Consider the following 22009-nt stretch of genomic DNA (forward strand, 5'->3'; position numbering starts at 1 on the left):
GTATGTGTTCACCAGATGTGGTGGCCGTGTGGCCCTTTGGGCAGATGGCTGAGCCCAGGATGCCATCTGGGCTAGAATTACTTAATTTCCTTAACAATCAGCATCTGAGACCGGGTAGATCGTGGATACAAACCACAAGGGAAAATGGACTCACTGCCTAATGCCCTGCTTGACCCACTTAAACACTAAATTAAGTCAGGAGTGGGGGGGATCCTGCTCCTCCACGGCCCTAACCTTGAAGATACTTCAGTTCAGCTAGATGCACGACCCTGTCACTGGATTCCTGTTGCTCAGCTCGTTCAAGGCGCCATCTGCCTGACAGCACCAAGGATTCACAAGGGACACGGGAGAGTCGTCTGCTGTGTCACTGGGCTAGGTAGGAAGTGTCACCCCCAGAGAACAGTGGACGGGGTTCTCATCCAGGGCAGAGCAGCTGTTTCCTGCCTGAACCACCCTGGATCGCAGCCTCTCCCCACACGCTTGGTGCCCCCGTGGGGACTCAGGCACCAGTTCATCCGCATCTGTGTCCACGCCCAGACGGAGGCGCTGTCACAGCTGGCCCAGGACACGGGTGCTGAGGACAGCCTCCTCCATGAGGCACTCCTCAGGGGGCACAGCTGAGTGGGCAGAGCCCACCACGTGCCTCACCTCCACGGGCAGGGAGCTGCTCGAGTGCTCCAAGAACTTGGCCACCAAGACCCTGGCGTCCTCAAAGGCCTTGCTGTCCACTAAGGAGCGCAGCCGCTCTTTGGAAACTGTCTGTAAGGCCTCTGGCGTTGACCGCGGGTCTGCTTTCCAGGCGTCTGATTCCCTGGGTGAGAGTTGGTGCCGAAAGGCGTAGGCGGCCGTGATTGAGTGAGACAGGGTCGCTGAAAATTGGGAGAAAGACACAATCTGAGAACAACGGACACAAAACAGAAGGCAGCCGTCCAGGGATTCCTTGAAAAGCAAACACAGGGATGATTTGGACAAACTCTGCCCAGATTCCCGTGTCCCAGCCTGGTCCTCACTTCCTGTGTCCCTCTATGCCTGGCCCCTCGCACCCCTGAGTTCAGCCTGCATTAATCTAGAGGGGCTGCAGCCTCCTGGAGCTGAAGGGCTGGGGATGGGAGGGTGGGATTCAAAGCTTGCTGGCGAGATAGGGGCTGGGCAGGGGTCTCAGTTCTCTGCTGGAATTCACAAGCATTGTGTGTGTTGGGGGGATGGGGTGTGATGCCCCTTCTCAGCCTTCCCCAGCTCCATGACCTTTGCCCTTGAGGGCTGGATGGCATCTGAACACACATCTGCCTGGAGAGCAGAGTAGAGGGTGGCAGAGGGCAGTGAGAGTCCCTCCCCATGTCAAGGACAGACAGCAGCCATGCCTCTCGAGGCAGCCAGCCCAGGGCCCAGGGCCCAGGGCCCTCATGCCAAGGGTGGGGAAATGACACCAGCTCCCAGTAGGGTCGTGGCCTCTCTGGATGACCCGCAGAAAGAACCCCGTCAAGGAACCCAGCTCCAGGCGGTCAGCTGTGATGAGTTGCCAAGGACCAGCCTAAGGCCCGGCCTGCCCCATCTATGTTGCAGGTCACACAAGAGAACACATTCCGGGTGGTCTGGGGTGTGTTTTGTGGCAGTGAGCAATCCTGGTAATGAAGCATGAGAAACTGTACAAGACTCACACATGGGGGGTGGGGGCCTCTCCCCTCCAAATAGAAACTCATAAATACAGTAAAACCAGTGATAAATCAGGTGTAGCCTCTAATAAAGCCCACCAAGAGAGTGGGGAATGGTGGAGGGCAGCCCATCTTCCAAACCCAGAGGGCTGGGTCTTCTACATGCCTGGACCACTCTGGGAGGGGCTGGCTGGGTTTAGACACAAGGCAGCTGAGGACCACTGGTACTTCTGCCCCCTGCACAGAAGTTATCAAAGGGTTTCAGAAAAGGGGTGTCTCACCAGTCCCCAGTGCTGCTCGGGACAGTCCTGCTTCGAGGTCCTGGCTGCAGGATGGGGTGTGTGAAGAGGCATCACCTTAACCAGAAAGAGTTCAGTTAATACATAGCCCAGGGGGAAGGAATTCCCGATAATACTATAGTGACCCTCCTGTGTCTAAGATGGACATCAGAGGTAAGGCCAGCAGTGGAGACCCCTGAATATAAACCCGGGGGAGGAGGTCCCCTGGCCTGTCACTTTCTTAGCACAGCCTCAGCAAAGGGCAGCCAGCTGACACCACTGACAAACCCAGAGCCCTTCATCCCAATCCCCATCCACATCTGGGGGTCCAGGCGCCTGGGAGGCACGTGCTTTTGATGAACAAAACAGTAACTGTCAGAGGTGACAGCATGGAGAGGCAGTCACAGGGGTGACAGCTTGTAAGCAAGCCATCACTGCTCTTTAGATCCATCCCTAATATGTCAGGGTTTGCAGTGCATGAGCTTCACTGGAGGGGTGGGGAGCAGGGACCCCAATTGGGTGGTGGTAGCCCTAAGGGGCTTAGAAACATCTGAGCCAGGAGCATGTGAGCAGCTGGTGCGTCCTCAGGAGAAGGTTGTGGGGGAGGTGGTGGGTGAGCTGGCAGGGGGTGCAGGAGGGATGGGAGGGGTGCTGACCAGGAGCGGCAGAGGCACTGCCTGTACTTTCCAGTGGGGCACCTCAGGCAGTGACATGGGTGGACACTGGCTCCATGCAGGGATGGGGTTCTCCTGGGGGCAGGATGGGATCTAATCCACCTGGGGTTCAGCTGGACAAGACCATTGACTGGTCCAGGAGCCACTGGTCTCCTCTGACTTCTTTCACTGTATGGACAAGTCCCCACAGCGATGGTACTTGTGGTCAAGGGCCTCCCAACTTTTAGTGGCACAGACCCAGGAGGAGGTGGGGGTCCTCCAACTTCAGGATGTATGAGACCCCCTAGGGTGTGCTGTTGGACTGCAAGGTGCAGGACCCTGGGGCCAGGTCTCCCATCCTGGGGGCGCCTAATGTCATGTGGACAATGCTGACCTGACCCAGCGTGCTCACGATGTGTCGATGCAGCCAGGTCTTACATGGCTCCTTGTCCCACCAGATCCCTCAGCAGACACAGGCACTTCCCACAAGTGTGTAACCCAGGCTGGTCCTGGCGGGGGAGTCACCCAGGCTGAGACGGATACAGACTGTGGGCTCTGCCTGACCAGAGGCCTCACAGGCCCCAAAGCTGGTGTGAAGCCTGCAGGTTAACGCCAAGGCTGGCAGACCTGCCCAGAAGGCTGTCATCTCCCTGAACCTCCGTCTGCCTGCCCTCCTCCCTGACTGAGCAGCAAGCTCAGTCGGAGCACAGCAGAAGTTGCAGGCTGGCCATCCCCCTTCCAGGCTTCGGACATCAAGTTCACATTGCCCATGTGGACAGAGGGGCCGGGGCCGCTGTACCTGTCGTCCTGGACGTGCATGAAGTGGGGTCACTGATGGAGCGGGCCATGCGCCTGGGACCTGGCCGCACCCGTGTGCCCTTGTGGGGGCCCTTGGGGGACGTGTGGTGGGGATGCGGGGTAGGTAGCGGGGTGCCCGTGGGGTTGTCGGGGGACAGGTGGCTCAGGCCAGGAGCAGCGCTGCCCTCGGAGGCCAGGAGGCTGGAGCTGTCAGTCAGTGCTGCAAAGAAAGGGACCCGAGTTAGTGCTGGTGACCACCGAGCCCCCCACCATGAGGGAGAGTGTCCTCCAGAGTCCTCCCAGGGGGCAGGTGCAGCCCACCCTCCAAACTCCAAGCCTGGAAAAAACCCTGTCATTGTGTGAGGCTGATAGTGCTCCATGTGGAAAGGAGGGGGACCAGAATCACTCCAGGAGGGCCATGGGCTCCACAAGAGATTCCAAGTCAGAAACCAGCTGCACCTCCCATCCAGGGCATCCTGGGGCGGGGAGTCTGAAGCACAGGAAGGTGCACAGGAAGGGTCTCTCGCTCCAAGGGCAGGGCCTGTGCAGAGAGAGGTGGGGGCTTGAGGGACCCTAGCACCCCCAGCCAGGTTCCAGTGGGTCTGAGAACCTGTCTACCCCCACACAGGCCCAGAGTGCAGCCCCTCATCAGGCAGGGGGTTAGCCCAGCCCTGACCACTCTGGAGGTGGCCTGGCACCAGGTATTGAACAAGCTGCCCTGACGCCCCAGGTGTGAGAACTGCTGCTCAGGCCGGGCTCCACCCCTTGCTTCTCCACAGGTGGCCCTGAGGCGGGACTGGACCAGGATCCATCTAAACAGGGTCCCCAGCAGACCTGTATGCACACCAGGGCCTGAGGACCACCTCACTGCCCTGCCTCCTGACTGAAGTAGATGTTCAAGTTGAGCGGCCCACTTGGGGGACGTGATAAGAACCACAGCAGCTCGAACTCCTGCAGGGAGGTGAGGGGAAGCTTTGGGGTCGTTCTTTCCTCTCCTTCCTGTGGGTGCTGGGGGAGCCTCTCTATTCCCAGAGGTCCCAAGTGCCCCACATCCATGCACATCCTGTGCCCAGGGCCCACCCAGTCACCCCCAGTCCCTGGACAAAGATATGCAGCTGAGAGAGGGTGGGAAAGACGTGACAGGCGGCCAAGCGGGAGCTGGCTGACATGACCCTGTCCTGCAGCACCTGCGCTCAGCCACCCCCCTGCCCCACTCTCCACTGCTGCCGCCCAAGAGGTGGTTTGAAACCATCAGTCCCATCTGTCCATTTGGAAAAACAAAGATGAGCCAGATCTCACAGATTACATTAAAAAAAAAAAAAATCTTCAGGATCATCAACACTTTCCTTCTTTAAGATACTGTAAGAAGAAAATATGTGAGAATAAACCTGCAGCCATGGGGTGGAGAAAGATTTTATAAACATGATATTGATAGAAACCATAAAGGAAAAGCCTGATACATTTGACAACAGAAGGAATGGCAAACTTGTGTATGGTGAAGGCCTCGTTAACAGACTTTGGAAACAAAGCCTGAACGGGGAAAGCAAGCCTGTCATAAACAGGAAAACTGTCGCTCTTACACATTTCCTCACTTCTCTATTTAGCAAATATTTTTCTTATTTGTTGTTATTGTTGTTTAGTTGCTAAGTTGTATCTGACTCTGCGACTCCATGAACAGGAATATGGAAAACCATGAATATGAACTCCATGCCAGGCTCCTCTGTTCATGGGATTTCACGGGAAAGAATACTGGAGTGGGGTGCCAATTCCTTCTCCAATTTTTCTTATAAATCTAAAAAAAAATAACTTCTAGAGAAAAAAATGGACCCCCAAACAGACCTACAAGTTGATGATAAACATGTAAAAACTTGACACTCACACAATCCTGTGTGTGTCAAGTTCACCTTTAAGAGTGGTTAAGGTCCCCAGGAGTGACAATGTCTGGGGCGGGGGTGCGGGGTTTGTAACAAGCACCCTTGGTGGGAACATGAACTTGTAATAAAACCTTTCCAGGACACAGTGTGGTCAATATCCCCAAGTCCATGTTCCCCTGGACTTGGCAGTTTTCCTCACTGGAATTTATCCCAAGAAAATAATTGGGCAAGGGCCCAAAATCAAGTGTATAAATGTAGGAAAGAAAGAACACTTTCCTGTTTCGTTAGAAAAGTTTAGACCTAGACATTGTCGTCATAAGTACTATAAAATCTTTTCAAGACTACCCAGCAGAGTGTTAAAAGTCTTTTGAATAGTATTCATTCCTGTGGACTCTGATCCCAATTTCCCCCTCTTTTACCGCTTTATTGGGGTGTAATCTGTATGCAAAAGCCCTGTATATACTTAATGTATATAATTTGATGAGATGGGACATATGCACACAAAATTGATTCCAAGTTTCTCAATGTCAGTGAAAGTCCAGTGATTGAGTTCCTCAAGGACATGCAGTCACAGAGAGACAAATGTGACTTATCTCTGAATATATGTCGTTAATAGAAACCTGATAAAATTAGAACAACATTGCAGGAAAAACTGATGGTCCAAGGCTGATAACTCTTTTCTGCACACCGCCCTCAACTCCTTGGCTTGTGTCGTGTGACTATATCTTTGGGCTTCCCAGGTGGCTCAGAAGGTAAAGAACCTGCCTGCAGTGCAAGAGTCATGGGTTTGATTGCTGGGTCAGGAAGATCCCCTGGAGAAGGAAATGGCAACCCACTCCAGTATTCTTGTCTGGAGAATTCCATGGACACAGGAGCCTGGTGGGCTACAGTCCATAGGGTCACAGAGTCGGACAGGACTGAAGCGACTTAGCACGCACGCATGCAATAAATGCGTTCAGCAAGGTTGTCCAATTTGAGGTGAACACATGAGTGAATCCCCTGAGTCACAGTCAGTCACACATACTGACCATGAACATGCGGAAACCAAAGGTGTAAATCCAGTGCCGATGACAAGTTGCTCCAGAGAAAATGAAACATGTAACACGCACACCAACAAAACCTGCCCAGGATCTGTAGGTGAAAATGATACTGTGAAACCACAGTGAAACCCACAGAGACAGACTGTGTTCCTGCCTTGGAAGACTCAGCTTTAGAAAGATGGTGATCCCCTAAAATACTGAACAAATGAACTTATTCTACACAGACTCAGATATAGAGATCAGACTTGTGGTTGCCAAGGGGGAGAGGGAGTCAGAGGTGGGAAGGACTTGGAGTTTGGGATTAGCAGATGCAAACTAGTATGTAGAGACTGGACAAACAAGAAGGTTCTAATGTATGACACAGGGACCTGTATTCATTATCCTGGATAAACCACATGGAAAAGAGTATGAAAAAAGAATGTGTGTATATGTATAACAGAGTCACTTTGCTGTGCAGCAGAAATTAACGCAATATTGTAAAAAAAAAAAAAAAGATTGTGATTCTGTTCAAATAGCTGCACAGGTTTAATGTGATTCCTATCAAGATCCCAATAAGATACAGGTGAACTGATTGGCTATGAAAAGATTCTTTCTCCTTGGAAGAAAAGCTACGACAAACCTTGACAGTGTACTCAAAAGCAGAGATACCACTTTTCCGACAAAGGTCTGTATAGTAAAAGCTATGGTTTTTCCAGTAGTCATGTATGGATGTGAGAGTTGGACCATAAAGAAGGCTGAGCACTGAAGGACTGATGCTTTTCCACTATGGTGTTGGAGAAGACTCGTGAGAGTCCCTTGGACTCAAGGAGATCAAACCAGTCAATCCTAAAGGAAATCAATCCTGCATATTCACTGGAAGGACTGATGCTGAAGCTCCAATCCCTTGGTCACCTGATGCGAAGAGCCAGCCTGTTGGAAAAGACCCTGATGCTGGGAAAGATTGAAGGCAGAAGGAGAAGGGGATGACAGAGGACAAGATGGTTGGATGGCATCACTGACTCAATGGATGTGAGTTTGGGCACACTTTGGGAGACAGTGAAGGACAGGGAAGCTTGGTGTGCTGCAGTCCATGGGGTCCCAAAGAGTCGGACACGACTAAGAGACTGAACAACAGCAGTAAATGAGGGAAAGGGCGCTGGGGTGAGCGGAGTGGACAAAGCCCCCCTGGGGAAAGTATGAGGTTCCCAGGTCTGACCAGTGGGGCAGAGGAGGAGGATGTGTGGAGCCTCCCCTGTACCTAGCAGGAGTGGCTCCAGCAGCTCCCATCCCTTCAAGAGGAGGAGACAGACGATGTAACAGGAGGAGAAGAGAAGAAAAAGGGAGGAGGAGACACGCCTGGAAAACTACCACCTTAAGTGTTTCAGACTGAAGAGGATGTACTTACCTTGTGAGCTGAAGCCCGCAGCGACGTCGGGGTCCCCGGGGCCGGGTTCAGTCACTTGCGGCTCCGTGCTCGGGAGCTGCAGTGGGAAACGGGATGTGGGTGGTCTGCTGTCTGAAGGGTGCATCACAGCCACCTCTAGAAAGGCAGGTTGACCCCAGAGCTCGTCTTCCACAGACATGTAAGCAGGGCTCCAATCTTCTCCCCTGAATGTGTGGGGTGGGTGGAGGGAGACGCCATTTCCAAGACTGAAGCTCCTTCCTTGGACCTTCTGCACTCAACCGTGTGCTCACCCTGAGAGCCCACCCTGAGTCCACTCGCCTTCCACTCACAGGCACTGTCTGGGACTGATGGAGGTCACATGGTCCCTGCCTCACCAGAAGCAACAGGACAGCCCTTCCCTCACCCCCACCCCCTCCTCTCTCCCTGCCCTCATCCTGGGAAGAGAAGGACCATGGCACCAACACTCATGGCACCGCAGTGCTCTGGGCTAGCAGTATGCACACAGGCAGGCACTGAACACGCTCCGCACTCCCCAGGGCTGCGTGCACCCGGCCTCCTCCTCTGCCGTCCCCTCACACGTGGGGTCAGGAGGCTGCTCCCAAGGCCAGGGGTCCAGGTGCACACGGAGCGTGTGCCAGGTTGATGCAGGCCCCCAAGCCCAGTGGAAGGGGCGGCTGTGAAACTCGAATCAGGGTGCACGGTCCTCACACTTTTGCAGCTTTCTTCTTGAATGACTGTAAGGCCCAGAGAGGCCTCGGGAGTGTGAGGGGAGACACCAGCCTCCTCTGCTGAGCAGGGATGGGGCACGTCTGCTCTTTGACCACCCGCTTTGGGCTGGGATCCGCCCCAGGCTAGTGCATCTATGCCCTCCCTGCTTCAGGGCACAGCAGCCTCTCCCCTCCCCAGCCATGCACCTGAAGGCATGAACCCGTGTGCACTGACCCTGTGCCCCTCATGAACACCATCCCTGGGTCCTCGTGGGGTTGGCCAGCAGGGCTGGCCAGTAATGGGCTGGTGGAGGCTGGGAAGGTCAGGCGGGCTCTGTGGCGGGCCTGGTTCCAGCTCAGTAATTACATTTCTGTCTCCCTCCTGCTGAATCGAAAGCTTATAGTGGGTGCCCACCTTTCCTTTGTCAAGCAAGCGGGGGGATAGGCTACTGGCCCCCACCCCACTCCACCCCACCAGAGGGGTGAGCTGCACACCCACAGGGATCAGACAGGGAGGTGCCCCAATGGTCCCTTGAATCCCACATGTATATAATACCATCCAGCACTCAGCACTCCCTCTCTGCCAGGGAAGGGTTGGTTGGGGTGAATTCACAACATCCACACCAGGTAACCTGTGTGGGAAATCTGTGTCAAGAATCTCTAGCCAGGGACATCCCTGGTGGTCCAGTGGCTAAGACTCTGTGCTCCCAGTGCAGGCGGGCCTGGGTTCAATCCCTGGTCAGGGAACTAGATCTCACAGGCAGCAACTAAAAGTTCTCATGATTCCACACCCTGAAACAAGAACAAAAAGATTCCACATGCCACCAAAGAAGATCAAAGATCCCACATTCGGCAACTAAGACTTTTTTTGTGATTTTTGCAGGAAGCGGTTTTTTAAAAAAAAAAATTTATTTATTTGGCAACTAAGATCGGGTGCAGCCAAATAAATAAATATTAAAAAAAAAAACAACATCAAAACAGCCCCCTTCAAAATCACAAAAAAAGGAACAGTGCCCAGAGGTTCATTTCCTAACTCTTGCCTGTATCTAACCTTTTTGACTCCCTTTTTTTTTTGTAGGAGTGGGTGGCAACTTCAGGCCTGAAAATAAAAAGCTTCTGGCAATAAAGAAATATAAATAAAACAAGAGAAGTAAAATACACGGCAAGACAAGGTCAGGAGGAAATTGGATTCATGTCATGTTTTGCAGAAGCGGCACCGGCTTCTCTCTGGCTCACAGTCAAACCTGGTGTCAAGAGGAGACAGTTCCTGGGAGCAGGGCATCCATCACCCTGGTGAGCAGGGTGTCAGGGTTGAACTTGAACGTGCCCCGCCCTCACCACCCCATGTCCAAGGCCACCTGGCCACAGCTCAGCTGTGGGGGAGTGGCTGCTCACTTCAACCAGCATTGTCGGTGAAACACAGAGGCAGTGGAAGAAATATATTTGCAGCATAGAATTGGAGCTGAAATTTGAGTTTAGCAATAAAGGCTCATAACAGCTCCCACAGGACAGAGGGTGAAAGGGCTGGGAAAGGAGAGGCTGCATGAATGATGTAATGTGGATGCTCTGATGCCTGCATTTGTTTATTCCCAGATGTGTTGTTTTGACCACTTATCGTAACTGAAAAGTCAACTGGCATTTAGGCAAATAAGCAAAGTTTCCCCATCTCCCTTTCTTGCAGGAAGCTGGGGCTAACACGTCTTGTGTGGAAACTCTGCCCTATGTCTGTAACAAGTTTCCTACTCCTGGCTGAGTTCAGGCAGCTGTATCCTAGGTTCACAGAGCGCTGTCCTTGGGTCGGGGTGGGGGCAGTTATCAGCAATCGAGGAAAAGGGGCACTAAGGTTTTGGGCTCATGTTCCAAAACAATCTTTCAAGATACTTGACTTACAGGTTTTCAAATGTAAAAGTCGTTTTGTCTGAAAATACAAATAATAACTTTGAGGCCTTGGGGTTGGACACAGCTCTGTCATGTCCCTCACCTTTCTCACAACTTCTGGCCCCACCCACTGTATTGCCACCAAAATCCCCAAAGCCCTGTTAGGTCACATCCACCCCAGATGCTCAGGTGCTCAAAGGAAGGTCTACAGTGTGGCGTCCAGGGTCATCAATCAGCATCCACATCATTCCCGTGAACCCTCTTCCTGCCCCCTAGGCCTCCACGAGGAGCTGCTCTGGCTCACAAGCCCCATCCACCCACAATGGCCCAGCTGGCCCTTCCTCTGAGGCCACAGAGAAGTCCATTCGTCCCTGTCCTGTGACCCTGAGGAAGGGGACCCCATTCACCTCTGGATCATGGAAACTGTGAACCAGTGCACGGTATTACGGACCCCCCGGATCACGTGCAGGACATCAACCTGGCAAATTTGCCCACTTTCCTGTTGTAGAAAGAAACTCCCTGCTTCCAGTCCTGCCCCAAGCTCAGGCCACGGAGAAGAGAGCTCATCGCAGACCAAATCAGAACGGAACCTGAATGAGGCCAAAACACATGGTCAAAATGAACATGCTGAGTTCGGAGGTGGGGGGGAGGCATGTTTCTTTCCAAGTCAAAAATCTATTGAGATGCGCGGCCTCTGCTCTGCTCAGACTTGCACGGCGTCTGCTTGTCTTTCCAGGGGCAGTTGTCTTCCTCTCTTTATCCAAAGGAGCACAAATAGGCAATTTATACACATCTGACCTAACAAGGGTGTAATTAACCTTCTCATCTTCTGGGGAGAGGGGCTCGTGCTTTAAGGGAGCTGCTCCTGACTGTCAAGTTAGGGGGAGGGCTGCCTGGGAGAGGGGGCAACTGGCAGGCGCAGTGTTCCTTCCATGGATGGGAGGGGTTCCTGGACTCCCAGCGTCCCCTACTCCCCCTGCTCCCCTGGGGTGTCTGTGGAATTGGAAAGTGCTGCCAGGCCACAGGGTCAGAGAGAATCAGCCAGCGGCCCCTGGACTGGGAGGAGGAGGGGTGTGGTGGCCCTTTCATCGCAGATGCTGCCAGCCAGGCCCAGGGAAGGGGGGCCACATCCAGTGACAACAATCAATTGTGCAGGCGCTTGTAATCTGCCAGTGTCTGAGCTAACGCAAGCTCATGTAAGATGGGTCTTTGCCCTTGAAAATTTCCTCCCCAAAATCCTGTGAAAGAAATCTCCACTTAGAGAATTCCTCATACTTTTGGAAAATGATGTCATATGGGTCTTAGAACAGGTATTACCATCATCATATTCCGATATAGTCTATTCTTCAGGAAAAAAAGAGAGTAAAATAGTGATAAATACTCAACATCCTTCTAGGTCCAAGTGTGGGGGTGCCTCAAATGTCACCCTCAAACCCAAAGCTGGATCCCAGCCCACTGGATCCTCGGAAGCCCAGCAGGGCAGGAGCGCGGCTGGGGCTTCTCGCTGGCTCCTGCCCTGCGCTGTCCACGGGGTGGTGCACACAGACCTGAGAATCACTGCGTAGCTCCTCTCCTCTGGACATGGAGGGAATATGGAGATGCAGGCTAGGGGAGCCCGGAGCTCTGTGTGGCAGAGGGGTTGTGGTGCAAAGGCGGATGTGGAGGGGGAGGTGGCAGGGGTCCCTCCCACCCCAAGGTGGCTGAGGAGAATCACACAGTCCTGTGGGCTTCCTGGGGTCTCCAGTTCCCTGGCCGCCCTGCCCAGTGCCCCTGCTGGTTACAGGCTGAGCTGCCTGTCTACTCCCGGGTCAGCCCCTTCTGCCTTCCAGGGCCCTCCCTCCCCTGGCCCTGGGGAGGCCCTGGCCCCATGCTCCAGGCCCTGGCACAACCCTTTTGTAACCCCCTCACCCTGTTCCCACACCCCACCCCCACCCCCAGCTATTTCCTATCCGGCCTCTTCTTGGAGCATCTTGCCAGAGCCATTGACCCCGGTTCCCAAATGTGTAGCAGCTGCAGTGGGGATTTGGGAGCCAGGCTGATCCTCAGATTCTCAGCAGCCCCAGAGTGCTGAGGGTGAACCCAGCATCTGCATTTGATTGACAAGCCCTACACAGAGTCAGGAAGCCCCCTGGAACCTAGAAAAAGTATCCACACTCCTGGTCCCCCTCCTCAGGTGCCATCCCCCACTCCCTGATGCCATCTGGTCCTGCCCACTCCCCCACCCTATGGCAGCTGGTCCTGTCAGTCACCAGTAGCCCTTGGATGGTGAGCCAGATGGACGGGGCTCAGTCTTTAACAACCTCCGGGCAACACTTGGCTGGTGTCTTCCTCCCTGAGCACTGGTTTCTGGGACCCCCAACCATGCCTTCTCCTCGGCCCTCACCCCCTGGATCCAGGGCTTCAGTGACCATCTCTGCAGCAAACCCCAACCTCTCTAAGGCCCCAAGTCCAGACCCTATCAGCCACAGACATTCCCTTGGATGTTCTGATGATCCTGGTACCCAGCAAGGACCAGCAAGTAGATTGTTGTCCCCTGATCTCACATTTGCCCCTCCCTCTGAGCCTTTGCAGGAGCTGCCCCCTCACCTGGGAGCACACCCCTCCTCCCTGACCTGCTGGCCTGCCAATGGCTGAGGCCTCAGCTCCCAGGATCCTTGGACCCATCCAGGGACCAGCATCCCTGCCCAGTGCCCCACAGAGCTCCGTTCAGGACTCTGACCACTCTCACAGGAAGTGGGTTCCCTTGACAATATTGACTGATCAATTTTTACCACCAAGAGAAAAATAAACCACTTCAGGAAGGCAGAATGCTCTTTAAATGCTTCGCTTTAAAGGGAAAAGTTCCGGAGAATTTGGTCGTTAATGGATCTAGAGACGAGAGTCACCCACATCACACTGCTGCCTCCTCCCTCTGGGGCTGTTGCCTGGTCTGTCCCTTCCCCACACAGGAAAACAGCCAGGAGACCCAGCTGAGTCCTTCTGCTGGGCTGACAGTCTCAGGACCTCTTGGTGGGAGCAGGCCCTGAGAGAGGCCCTGGGGTGTCAGGAGCCTCTGCCTCGGCTGGGTGGATGGCAGTCACACCCCAGGAGTCCGAGGAGAGCCCGTGGTAGAGACGCCCCCCAGGCGCCGAGCCTCTTCCCTTTTCTTCCTGTCACATAGCTACTGGCCTGTAGGACTTGATCCCCTGAAGACAGGACTGTGTCCAGTCACATCCCTGGAGGCTGAGCCCAGCACAGGGGGTCCCCAGGGCCACTCCTCAGGGGTAGTGGAAACACACAGGCCCTGGAGCCTGGCCTGCTCACCGCGGGACCCGTCTCACAGGGTGACAGTGTGAGGTTGGGCCTGTACCACCTCTGGGGGCGGGGGGGGGTGGCTCCATGGCTGCTGAAGCCCCACGGCTGTGCCCCTGGAAGTCCCGGTCCCGTCTGTGTCTCCTCTGCCTGGTGTATGGGGCCCAGGGGTGGCTGCAGCCTGCTCCCTGGATGGCTGTGTGTCCCCCATCAGACACACACTGTCAAATCCCTGCAGTTCCCCAAGGGGCCACCATGTGGCCCCATCACTACATCTGTATTTGGGCCAGTGCAACCTTTCCCTGTGTTCAACGTGTCTCTGCCCTTGCCAGTGACCCTTGATATTCGGCAATGACAGCATGATGACAAGGATAGTGGTAACAATACCAAAGAAGTGCAGGTAGCTTTTGCCAAGTTAGACCCTGACATGTGCCCAGCCCTGTCCATTACAACTGTCCTTGTCCACCTGAAGGGCTTGGTACTATTATGATCCCACTTCACAGATGAGGAAACCGAGCTCACACATCCTGAGTGTGCGCCTTCTGGGCTCAGGCCTCTCCCTGGCTGGAGCCACCAGGCTCCAACCAGCTGTCACGTGTCTGGCTGACCATGACAGTGGCCTGTAGCTGGAACAGGCCAGAGCCCCCTGCATACTCAGGCTCCCTGCCCCTGCCTCCTGCTCAGACAGGGCTGAGACATCAGTGCCCACAGGTTTGCTGAATGGCTGGGAGAGATTCCAAAGAAGGCAGAAAGGCCGGGAACAGGGAACTGGCCTGTTGGAGGGCCTGGGACTCACCTGGTTGGCAGGGCTCGGGCCTACCACGGCCTCGTAGGGTGGTGGGAGCTCAGCAGGGTACAGCAGGCCGGGGCTGTTGATGGCGACGCCGTACAAAGTGCCAAACGGGGAGGAAGCGAAGTCCAAGTGGAGGCCCCTGAGCAGCAGAAGGAGGAAGGTCACCCTCTGGGGAAGGAGCCGGCTGTTCCCATTGCCCTCAGAGCAATCGGAACAATTCCCCACACAAAAATCTTGGGTGTGTGAAAAAAAAGCCTCATTCACTAGGTGGTTCTAACTCTTTACTGCTCTCAAAGGATACTGGTACTTTCACCAACTTCACGGTCTTTTCCGTAACAATGAAAAACATCTTAGAGCTGATTCATCTTTAATTAAATGTGACTGTAACATGACAGGAAATAGGCAACCCACTCCAGTATTCTTGCATGGAGAATCCCATGGACAGAGGAGCCGGGGGGGGCTACAATGGGGTCACAAACAGTCAGACACGACTGAGCATGCATGCATGTTCAACCTGAGAGCTGTACTGTGTTTTCTGAGAGTGGAATAGGACTGGTCCTGCCTGGGTTTCCCCTCGGATACCCTGCAGTGAGGCCAGAGGAAGCACACAGGTCTCTGAGCATCCTACTCCACCACCACCCTGCCTGGGGCTCTGCTGTCGGGACCAACATTCAGGCCTTCATCTGCCTCCCCTCTGCTCACCTGCATGGACGAGGAGCAACTCATGCCCTCCCCATCCCCATACGGCTTCCCATTCTTGGGCCCCAGCATCCCTCAGGGAGGTGTTCCCAGAGACACCAACCTGTGGGCCTCAGCAGTGGGTGTGCAGGTGTACTCTGGAGGGTAATAGGGCGGAGGGGGTAGCGGGGGCACGAACTCATCGAAATCCAAGGTCTGGTGGAGCACGGTACCATGGGGGGTCAGGCAGGCTGGGCTGGCAGAAGGTGCCCTTTGTGGAAGGAACTGGAAGACAGAGAGGTTCCGAGTGATCGGTCGGCCGGTATGGCTTGTGTCTCATGAAGCTAACTGTACTGAAGCTTTAATGACACAGTTGGAACTCAGGGACTTCAACCTGTCAAACAGTGTTAGTTGTTCAGTTGTATTCAACTCTTTGTAACCCCATGGACTGTAGCCCGCCAGGCTCCTCTGTCCATGGAATTCTCCAGGCAAGAATACTGTAGTGTGCAGCCATCTCCTTATCCAAGGGAATATTCCCGACCCAGGGATCAACCCGCACTGCAGGCTGATTATTTACTCAAGGGAACTGGCTAAACACACATGTGAAACAATGGCTCTGTGAGGATCCCCTTCCCTCTGGAGCCTCATCGCGCTCCATTCCCCTGCTGTTATATAGACGTGTCTTCTGAGGCAAAGCACAGTCTGGGAAGACTTTACTCCTCTCTCTGCCACTAACTCAGGCTGCATGTGGCTCTTGCCTTCTCCACACACAGAGCCCAGTCAATGCCCTGCCAGCCAGTGTGAGCCGAGGCTTGTGCACTTAATCATCTGAGACAGAGGTGATTCCATGGCCAAGGGCAGTGCAGATGTGCCTGCTGGCCTTGACTTTGGAAAGCCACTTGCCCCACGGCCACTGCACGAGGCTGAGCAGCCAGGATGAGGCTAAGGGTCCTGGGGGTCTCATGGAGTGAAGACTCAGGAATTAGAGAAATCAACAACACCCTCAAGCATGAAACACAAAAGGCAAAGTGCTTTCCCGTGGAAGGTCCAATTCCACCAGGAATGAGAGAGGTGAGGAGGTCCAGGTGATCCTATTAGCAGGTTTAAAGGAGTCAATGTGGTCATGCGAGGGAGGCTTTTTAAAGGTTAAACAGAGGTCTCCATTTCTGCCCTAAAGTCCAGATGGCCTTTCCAGGGGGTGTTGGCCTGTCTTCAAGGAAGCATCTCAGACTTAGCAGCAGGCACCTGGCTCCTTGGCCTCCACGGTGGGAATCCCATGAGTCACCCTGCCATCTCCCCAACACCCCTCAAATCTGTCTGCCAAGGCAGCGTCTATCTGGGAGCCCAGGGTCACTGGCCCTGGACTTTGCTTTGAGACAGGCGGGTGGAGAGCTGCACCCCACGGTCTCCCCAGAAGCTGGTGTCATTAGGTTCTACCCACAGGGGCGTGAGAGGGAGTCAGACAAAGATGCAGCCAGGGAGAAGGGGTTCCTCAGACTGCTCCTGCCCTGCCCCTCCTCCCCTCTGTCCTCTGCCGTTCACCCCTGGGAAGTAATGAGATCCCTGTAGGAGCTGTGCTGAAATCCCAAGGGCGAGTCTTTTTCCCTCCGTGGCCCTGGGTCCAGTCTGTGTCTTATCTCTGAGCCTTGCCTGGTACCCTAGGCCCAGAAGATGCTCTATGAGCATCCACTTCACAGGTGAACAATACCTCCTGGCTGCCACCTCCAAGTAGCCCCCAGGTTATCTTCTCCTTTTGAGAGCGTCTAACTCACCTCTCTGCCTTGGTTTTCTTCTTCTTGTTCTGCTTTAAAAAGTTACGTTTAATCCAACGAGATGAGGTTATCCCCCTTTAAAACTCTTTTACATGCCTCTGCTCCCTGGATCCCACCAGGTTTCTAGCCTCCTTACCCACTAACCCATGGTATCCGTGAATCCTCCAACTGCCTTTTGAACCAACCCCAAATACCAAACAAGGTCTGTTCTCTCTCCCTGGATCCTGTCTCCTTTCACCCTCAACCTCCCAGTCATCCTCAGGATGTGCAGAAATGCTCACTGTCCACAACTTCCTCTGTGGCCCCAAGTCTGCAGGGTGATGGCCAGGTTTGGAGCCAATCCTGCAGCTGGGTGTGCTGGGGAGGAAATGGGCCCTAAAGAATCACTTCCTTCCCATGTGCTTCTGCTTGCCCTGGGACACCTGTACAAGCCTTGGGTGGTCCGTGTGATGACAAAGGGGTACCTGTGCCTGGTGAGCAGTGTGAGGTCGGTACCTGTCTGAGGTATTCACATACCTGGTGTGGGCATCACTGTCCAGCTCTCATCCTCAAAAGAGGACTTTGCATTTTAGTCTCTGCTGGAGAGAAGCCTGTTCTCATGGGTATGCTCTGGGGGAAGGACCCATGTTAGGCACATGCTTCCCAGGTAGTGCTAGGGGTAAAGCACCCACCTCCCAATGCAGGAGACAGAAGAGATGTGGGTTTGATACTTGGGTTGGGAAGATACCCTGGAGGAGGGCATGGCAACTCACTCCACTATTCTTGGCTGGAGAATCCCATGGAAGAGGAGCCTGGCAGGCTGTAGTCCATGGGGCCGCAAAGAGTTGGACAGAAATGAATCGAGTTAGCATGCACGTACATCCTTGGTAGAAAGAGCAGGATTATTGCCATGGAAAAGGCTTCTGAATGGAACTCTTGTCAGTAAGCTGGAGCTCTCTCTCCCTGCACTCTGGACCTAGGAGTGACAGCCCCCTAGGCATCCTGCTGATCTCTGGTCCTTCTACCCCTCCCTCAGGTGAGCAAGAAGGCCTCCTCAAACAGGTTCAGACCAGTTTTAGTTACTACTGTTAATTTACAGTGAAATATGAATGCAGACAAGAAAACTTGCTTGTTCTGTGAAAACTGAGTTGGAGGCTTTGGAAAAGACTTCATAGCTAAGCAGAAACTGCTGCCAAGGTGGGTCTTGGCCAAGTGTTCGTCAGGATCATAAAACATCCATGCAGATGGCTTCACACAGCTGAGTCCAGCTGAAAGGAACTAAATCTGGAAATCACAGAGGGTGTGATTTCCACGAATAACCTGATACACCAAAGAGACCTATAGTCAAAATGAAGAGCCTGGCACCACACCAACCAGGGTGACAAATGCTCATTTGCATTTTTAAAGTCAAAATACAACGTTCCGTGGTATAAATGCATCATTTTACGTAAGTCTGCTGTAACTGGCTTTTTAGGTTAAGACACCCATCGATCCTCATCTGATAGTTAAGTAACACCTAGGACCTGAAGACCCTTGTGGTGAACCCAAACCTCAAGGAGAGTCACTGTGGGTCCGAGGAGGGCTGAATGGGTAGAAGATGCAGGTGAATTTGCATGATCTGGGAGCTCTTAGGGGCACTCTATCCTCTGATACAGAGGCCAGCACCCCTTCCAAGCTCCGTGGGCAAGCCCACTGCATCACGTCTGTGAAGGCACGGTACTCTGCCTGCCGCATCTGAAGCAGATCCACTTCAATAAGGCACAGGACAAGTGGAGAACATAAATGACAGCAACAAAGGACGATGCTAACAAGCTGGTGCCGAAGGGAGATATCTGTAATAGCAGACGATGTCCCTAAGGCTGGGTGGCAGGCAATAAAATAAGTGGGGAGGAAAACAGCTTACTGCAAAAATGGAAAACTGAGATTACACGTAGGAAATAAAACTAAAAACATGCAATTATAGGCCTGTGGATGTAAATGCTTTCTCCATGAAACTATATCAATAAATGGAATTTTATCATCAGATGGTCTTTTGGAAATAATGGTCCACTATTTTCAAATGTATTACAGGAATTCAATTAGATAAATTCTGACCATAGGCATAACAATTTGCATCTCATGTAGGTATGTCTTCATTATATGAATTCTCCCTAAATTATTAATTATTCCAAAATGTTGATCCACAGACATAAGAATAAAATTGTGGGCTCCTTCCACGTGGGATAAGGCCTTTGTTGTGAGTCACAGTCTGTTGAAGGGAGTGCCCCGTGGCTTTTCCTGCATAAATACACCATGGTTGGACAAAAACATTCTCTAACTTTCTAGGTCTGTGTTTTTATAGCAGAGCCAGAACTTAAAGGTACTTGGGTAGCAATGTGTGTATAGACAACCCCTAGACTTTTTTTTAGTTTTTATCTCAACCCCTTAGAGTTGTCTGACCTACATTTAAATTGATGGCAATATATTTAGTGACGCTGTTTTACATAAGTAACAGTAACAAAAGATGAAGTTAATAAGCTGGTGCCGAACAGAGATGCACAAACGGAGACACGTGTAATAGCAGACGATGTTCCTGAGGCTGGGTGGCTGGCAATAAAGTAAGGGCAGAGGAAAACAGCTTACTGGAAAATCTTTTGAGAATCTTTCAAGAGCATTCAATTTTATTGTAATAGAAGTAATTCTCTTTTTGCACTCATATTTTGTTGGTTCACACAGTAGTAGAATATGCACTTACAATCCATATACCCCTGGTATAAACTGGTTTGGGATACATACAACCATGGCTGACTATATTTTTCTGGGCTCCAAAATCACTGCAGACGGTGACTGCAGCCATGAAATTAAAAGATGCTTACTCCTTGAAAGGAAAGTTATGACCAACCTAGATAGCATATTCAAAAGCAGAGACATTACTTTGCCAACAAAGGTTAGTCTAGTCAAGGCTATGGTTTTTCCAGTGGTCATGTGAGAGTTGGACTATAAAGAAAGCTGAGCGCGGAAGAATTGATGCTTTTGAACTGTGGTGTTGGAGAAGACTCTTGAGAGTCCCTTGGACTGTAAGGAGATCCAACCAGTCCATCCTAAAGGAGATCAGTCCTGGGTGTTCATTGGAAGGACTGATGTTGAAGCTGAAACTCTAATACTTTGGCCACCTGATGCGAAGAGCTGACTCATTGGAAAAGACCCTGATGTTGGGAAAGATTGAGGGCAGGAAGAGAAGGGGATGACAGAGGATGAGATGGTTAGATGGCATCACTGACTCAATGGACATGGGTTTGGGTGGACTCTGGGAGTTGGTGATGGACAGGGAGGCCTGGTGTGCTGCAGTTCATGGGGTCGCAAAGGGTCAGACAAGACTGAGCGACTGAACTGAACTGAACTGTACGTTATAATCCAGTGTGCATGCTATTACAGCTATGACAGATTTTCTTATTTGGTTGGTAATTTCTATTTTAATTCTGAAAGCTAGGAAATGCAAACTTTCAGTGTTTCCAGCCCTGCGGTTCCGTTAGTTTGATCTGATTGGAGTGATATTTCCAGATTGACAGGAAAATCTGTCGAGGTGAGTGGACCCCCACAGCACTTAACCTTCCTTTACATAACATACCGGAGAGAAATGTCTACATGAGGGCTCAGCGAGTGAGGCCAGGAGTTCATTGCTGCTGAAGAGATGCTTAATTAGGTGTCTTTTGGAAAACTGCTGCCTCTCGAAAAGGTCAGCAGGCTGTGACAGCTGTGTGGAGGTACACAGGGAAGAATAGGCCGCACGTGATTAGAGCCAATGAATTTTTAACACCTTGATAATGATGCTCTCTGGCCCTGCGTCGTGTTGTGAACTGATGAATTGCTACAGGGTGGGTGGGGAAGAACAAAACACACAGGCTCCTACAAGAACAACTTGCCTTTGTTTCATAAGATGCTTGAAACATTGGGGAGGAGGCAGGGCAGGGCCTGGAGGGGCCCAGGGGAGCAGGGAGGGAGGGTTCCTACCCTTAGCATGGAGAACAGCATCTTCTCATCACTTCCTCTTGACTTGCTGACTTTAGCGGTAATGTACTGAGCAGTGGGTCATGTTCTATTCACACAAATAACGAAGAGCCGTCACTATTACTGATTGTGTATTAATCAGCATGTGACCTCCACTCTTGGCCTCATCCCTCCCCTGGGGACCAGCACTTCCTCATCTCTAAGACCCTGGCTGGAGGCTCCAATGATAGCCGACCAGTGACCTGCTGCTGGATTATGAGCTGACGGTTAATGAGCAAGTGTGCAAGGCACAGTGGAGCAGTTTTTCAATTTGAGAAGAGCTCATATTCTAACAATCCTGCTTTATTACAAGTGAATTCTGGGGGACTTCCCTGGCAGTGCAGTGGCTGAGACTCTGTACCCCTAATGCAGGGGCCTGGGTTCAATCCCTGGTCAGGAAATTAGATCCCACATGTTGTAACTAAGGATTTGCATGTTGCAACTAAAGAGCCCACAAAGAAGATCAAAGATCCCACAACCTGCAATTAAGATCTGGAAGAGCCAAATAAATAAATAGATTAAAAAAAAAAAGAAGAAGAATTCTGAAGCCTGGAGACAGTTGCATGGCTCCGGAGGATGTCTTGGGCTATAGAATGGTCACCACAGTTACTCAGCGGCACAAACCTGGGGTTCCCTAGAGGCATGTAACGGTAGCTGGACCCCATCAGCAAGGAGCTCCAACTGCACCTAAATAAATACATTGGTGGCATCGAATCTGTGGGTTTCTGTCTTCCAGAGGGTAGCATGGAGGGACCTTCAAGGATCTCCAGGCCCCATGTGCTGCTGTCAGGGCTCATTGTTCTGGTGGGAAGCCAGCGGTGTCCATGCTGCATTGCTCTCAAACTGGTTGGGGGAGGGGTCAAGACCCCACCATTTTGACTGTGCTGGGGAGAGGGGGAGAGGCGGGGGGCCACTTACCATCTGCAGGACATCGGCAGAGACCATCTGCATGCAGCACATGGCTGTGGCCAGTGCACACACAATGGTGGACAGGACGTTGAGGGCACACACACTGAAGAGGAGTTCCTGCGGGAAAAGATGCAGAGGGCGTCAGCATTGTCTTGGCAACGCAGGTGGCAGGACCCTCAGCACTGCCGTTGAGGTCCAGGACAAGGGCAGCCACCTGTTTCGTGGGGCTTTTTTTTTTTTTCATCAACACTGGTCTATTATAGACACATTTGTGTACTCTCCCACATGGTTGATCAA

General features: G+C 52.5%; 1 protein-coding gene across 1 annotated transcript in view; it reads right to left on the minus strand.

Moving 5' to 3' along the window:
- Positions 1–549: 549 nt before the first annotated feature.
- The window catches only part of FAM189A1 (family with sequence similarity 189, member A1), a gene marked incomplete at its 5' end in the record, with an annotated part of 239915 nt that continues 218455 nt past the window's right edge, over positions 550–22009 (minus strand). Inside the window, 7 exon segments of the mRNA XM_010843397.1 lie at positions 550–869; positions 1934–2008; positions 3383–3601; positions 7680–7755; positions 14352–14487; positions 15151–15311; positions 21722–21829. Coding sequence (XP_010841699.1) covers positions 550–869; positions 1934–2008; positions 3383–3601; positions 7680–7755; positions 14352–14487; positions 15151–15311; positions 21722–21829 — 1095 coding nt within the window.

This window comes from Bison bison, unplaced genomic scaffold (genome assembly GCF_000754665.1).
Source record: "Bison bison bison isolate TAMUID 2011002044 unplaced genomic scaffold, Bison_UMD1.0 scf7180017864181, whole genome shotgun sequence".
NCBI lineage: Eukaryota > Metazoa > Chordata > Mammalia > Artiodactyla > Bovidae > Bison > Bison bison.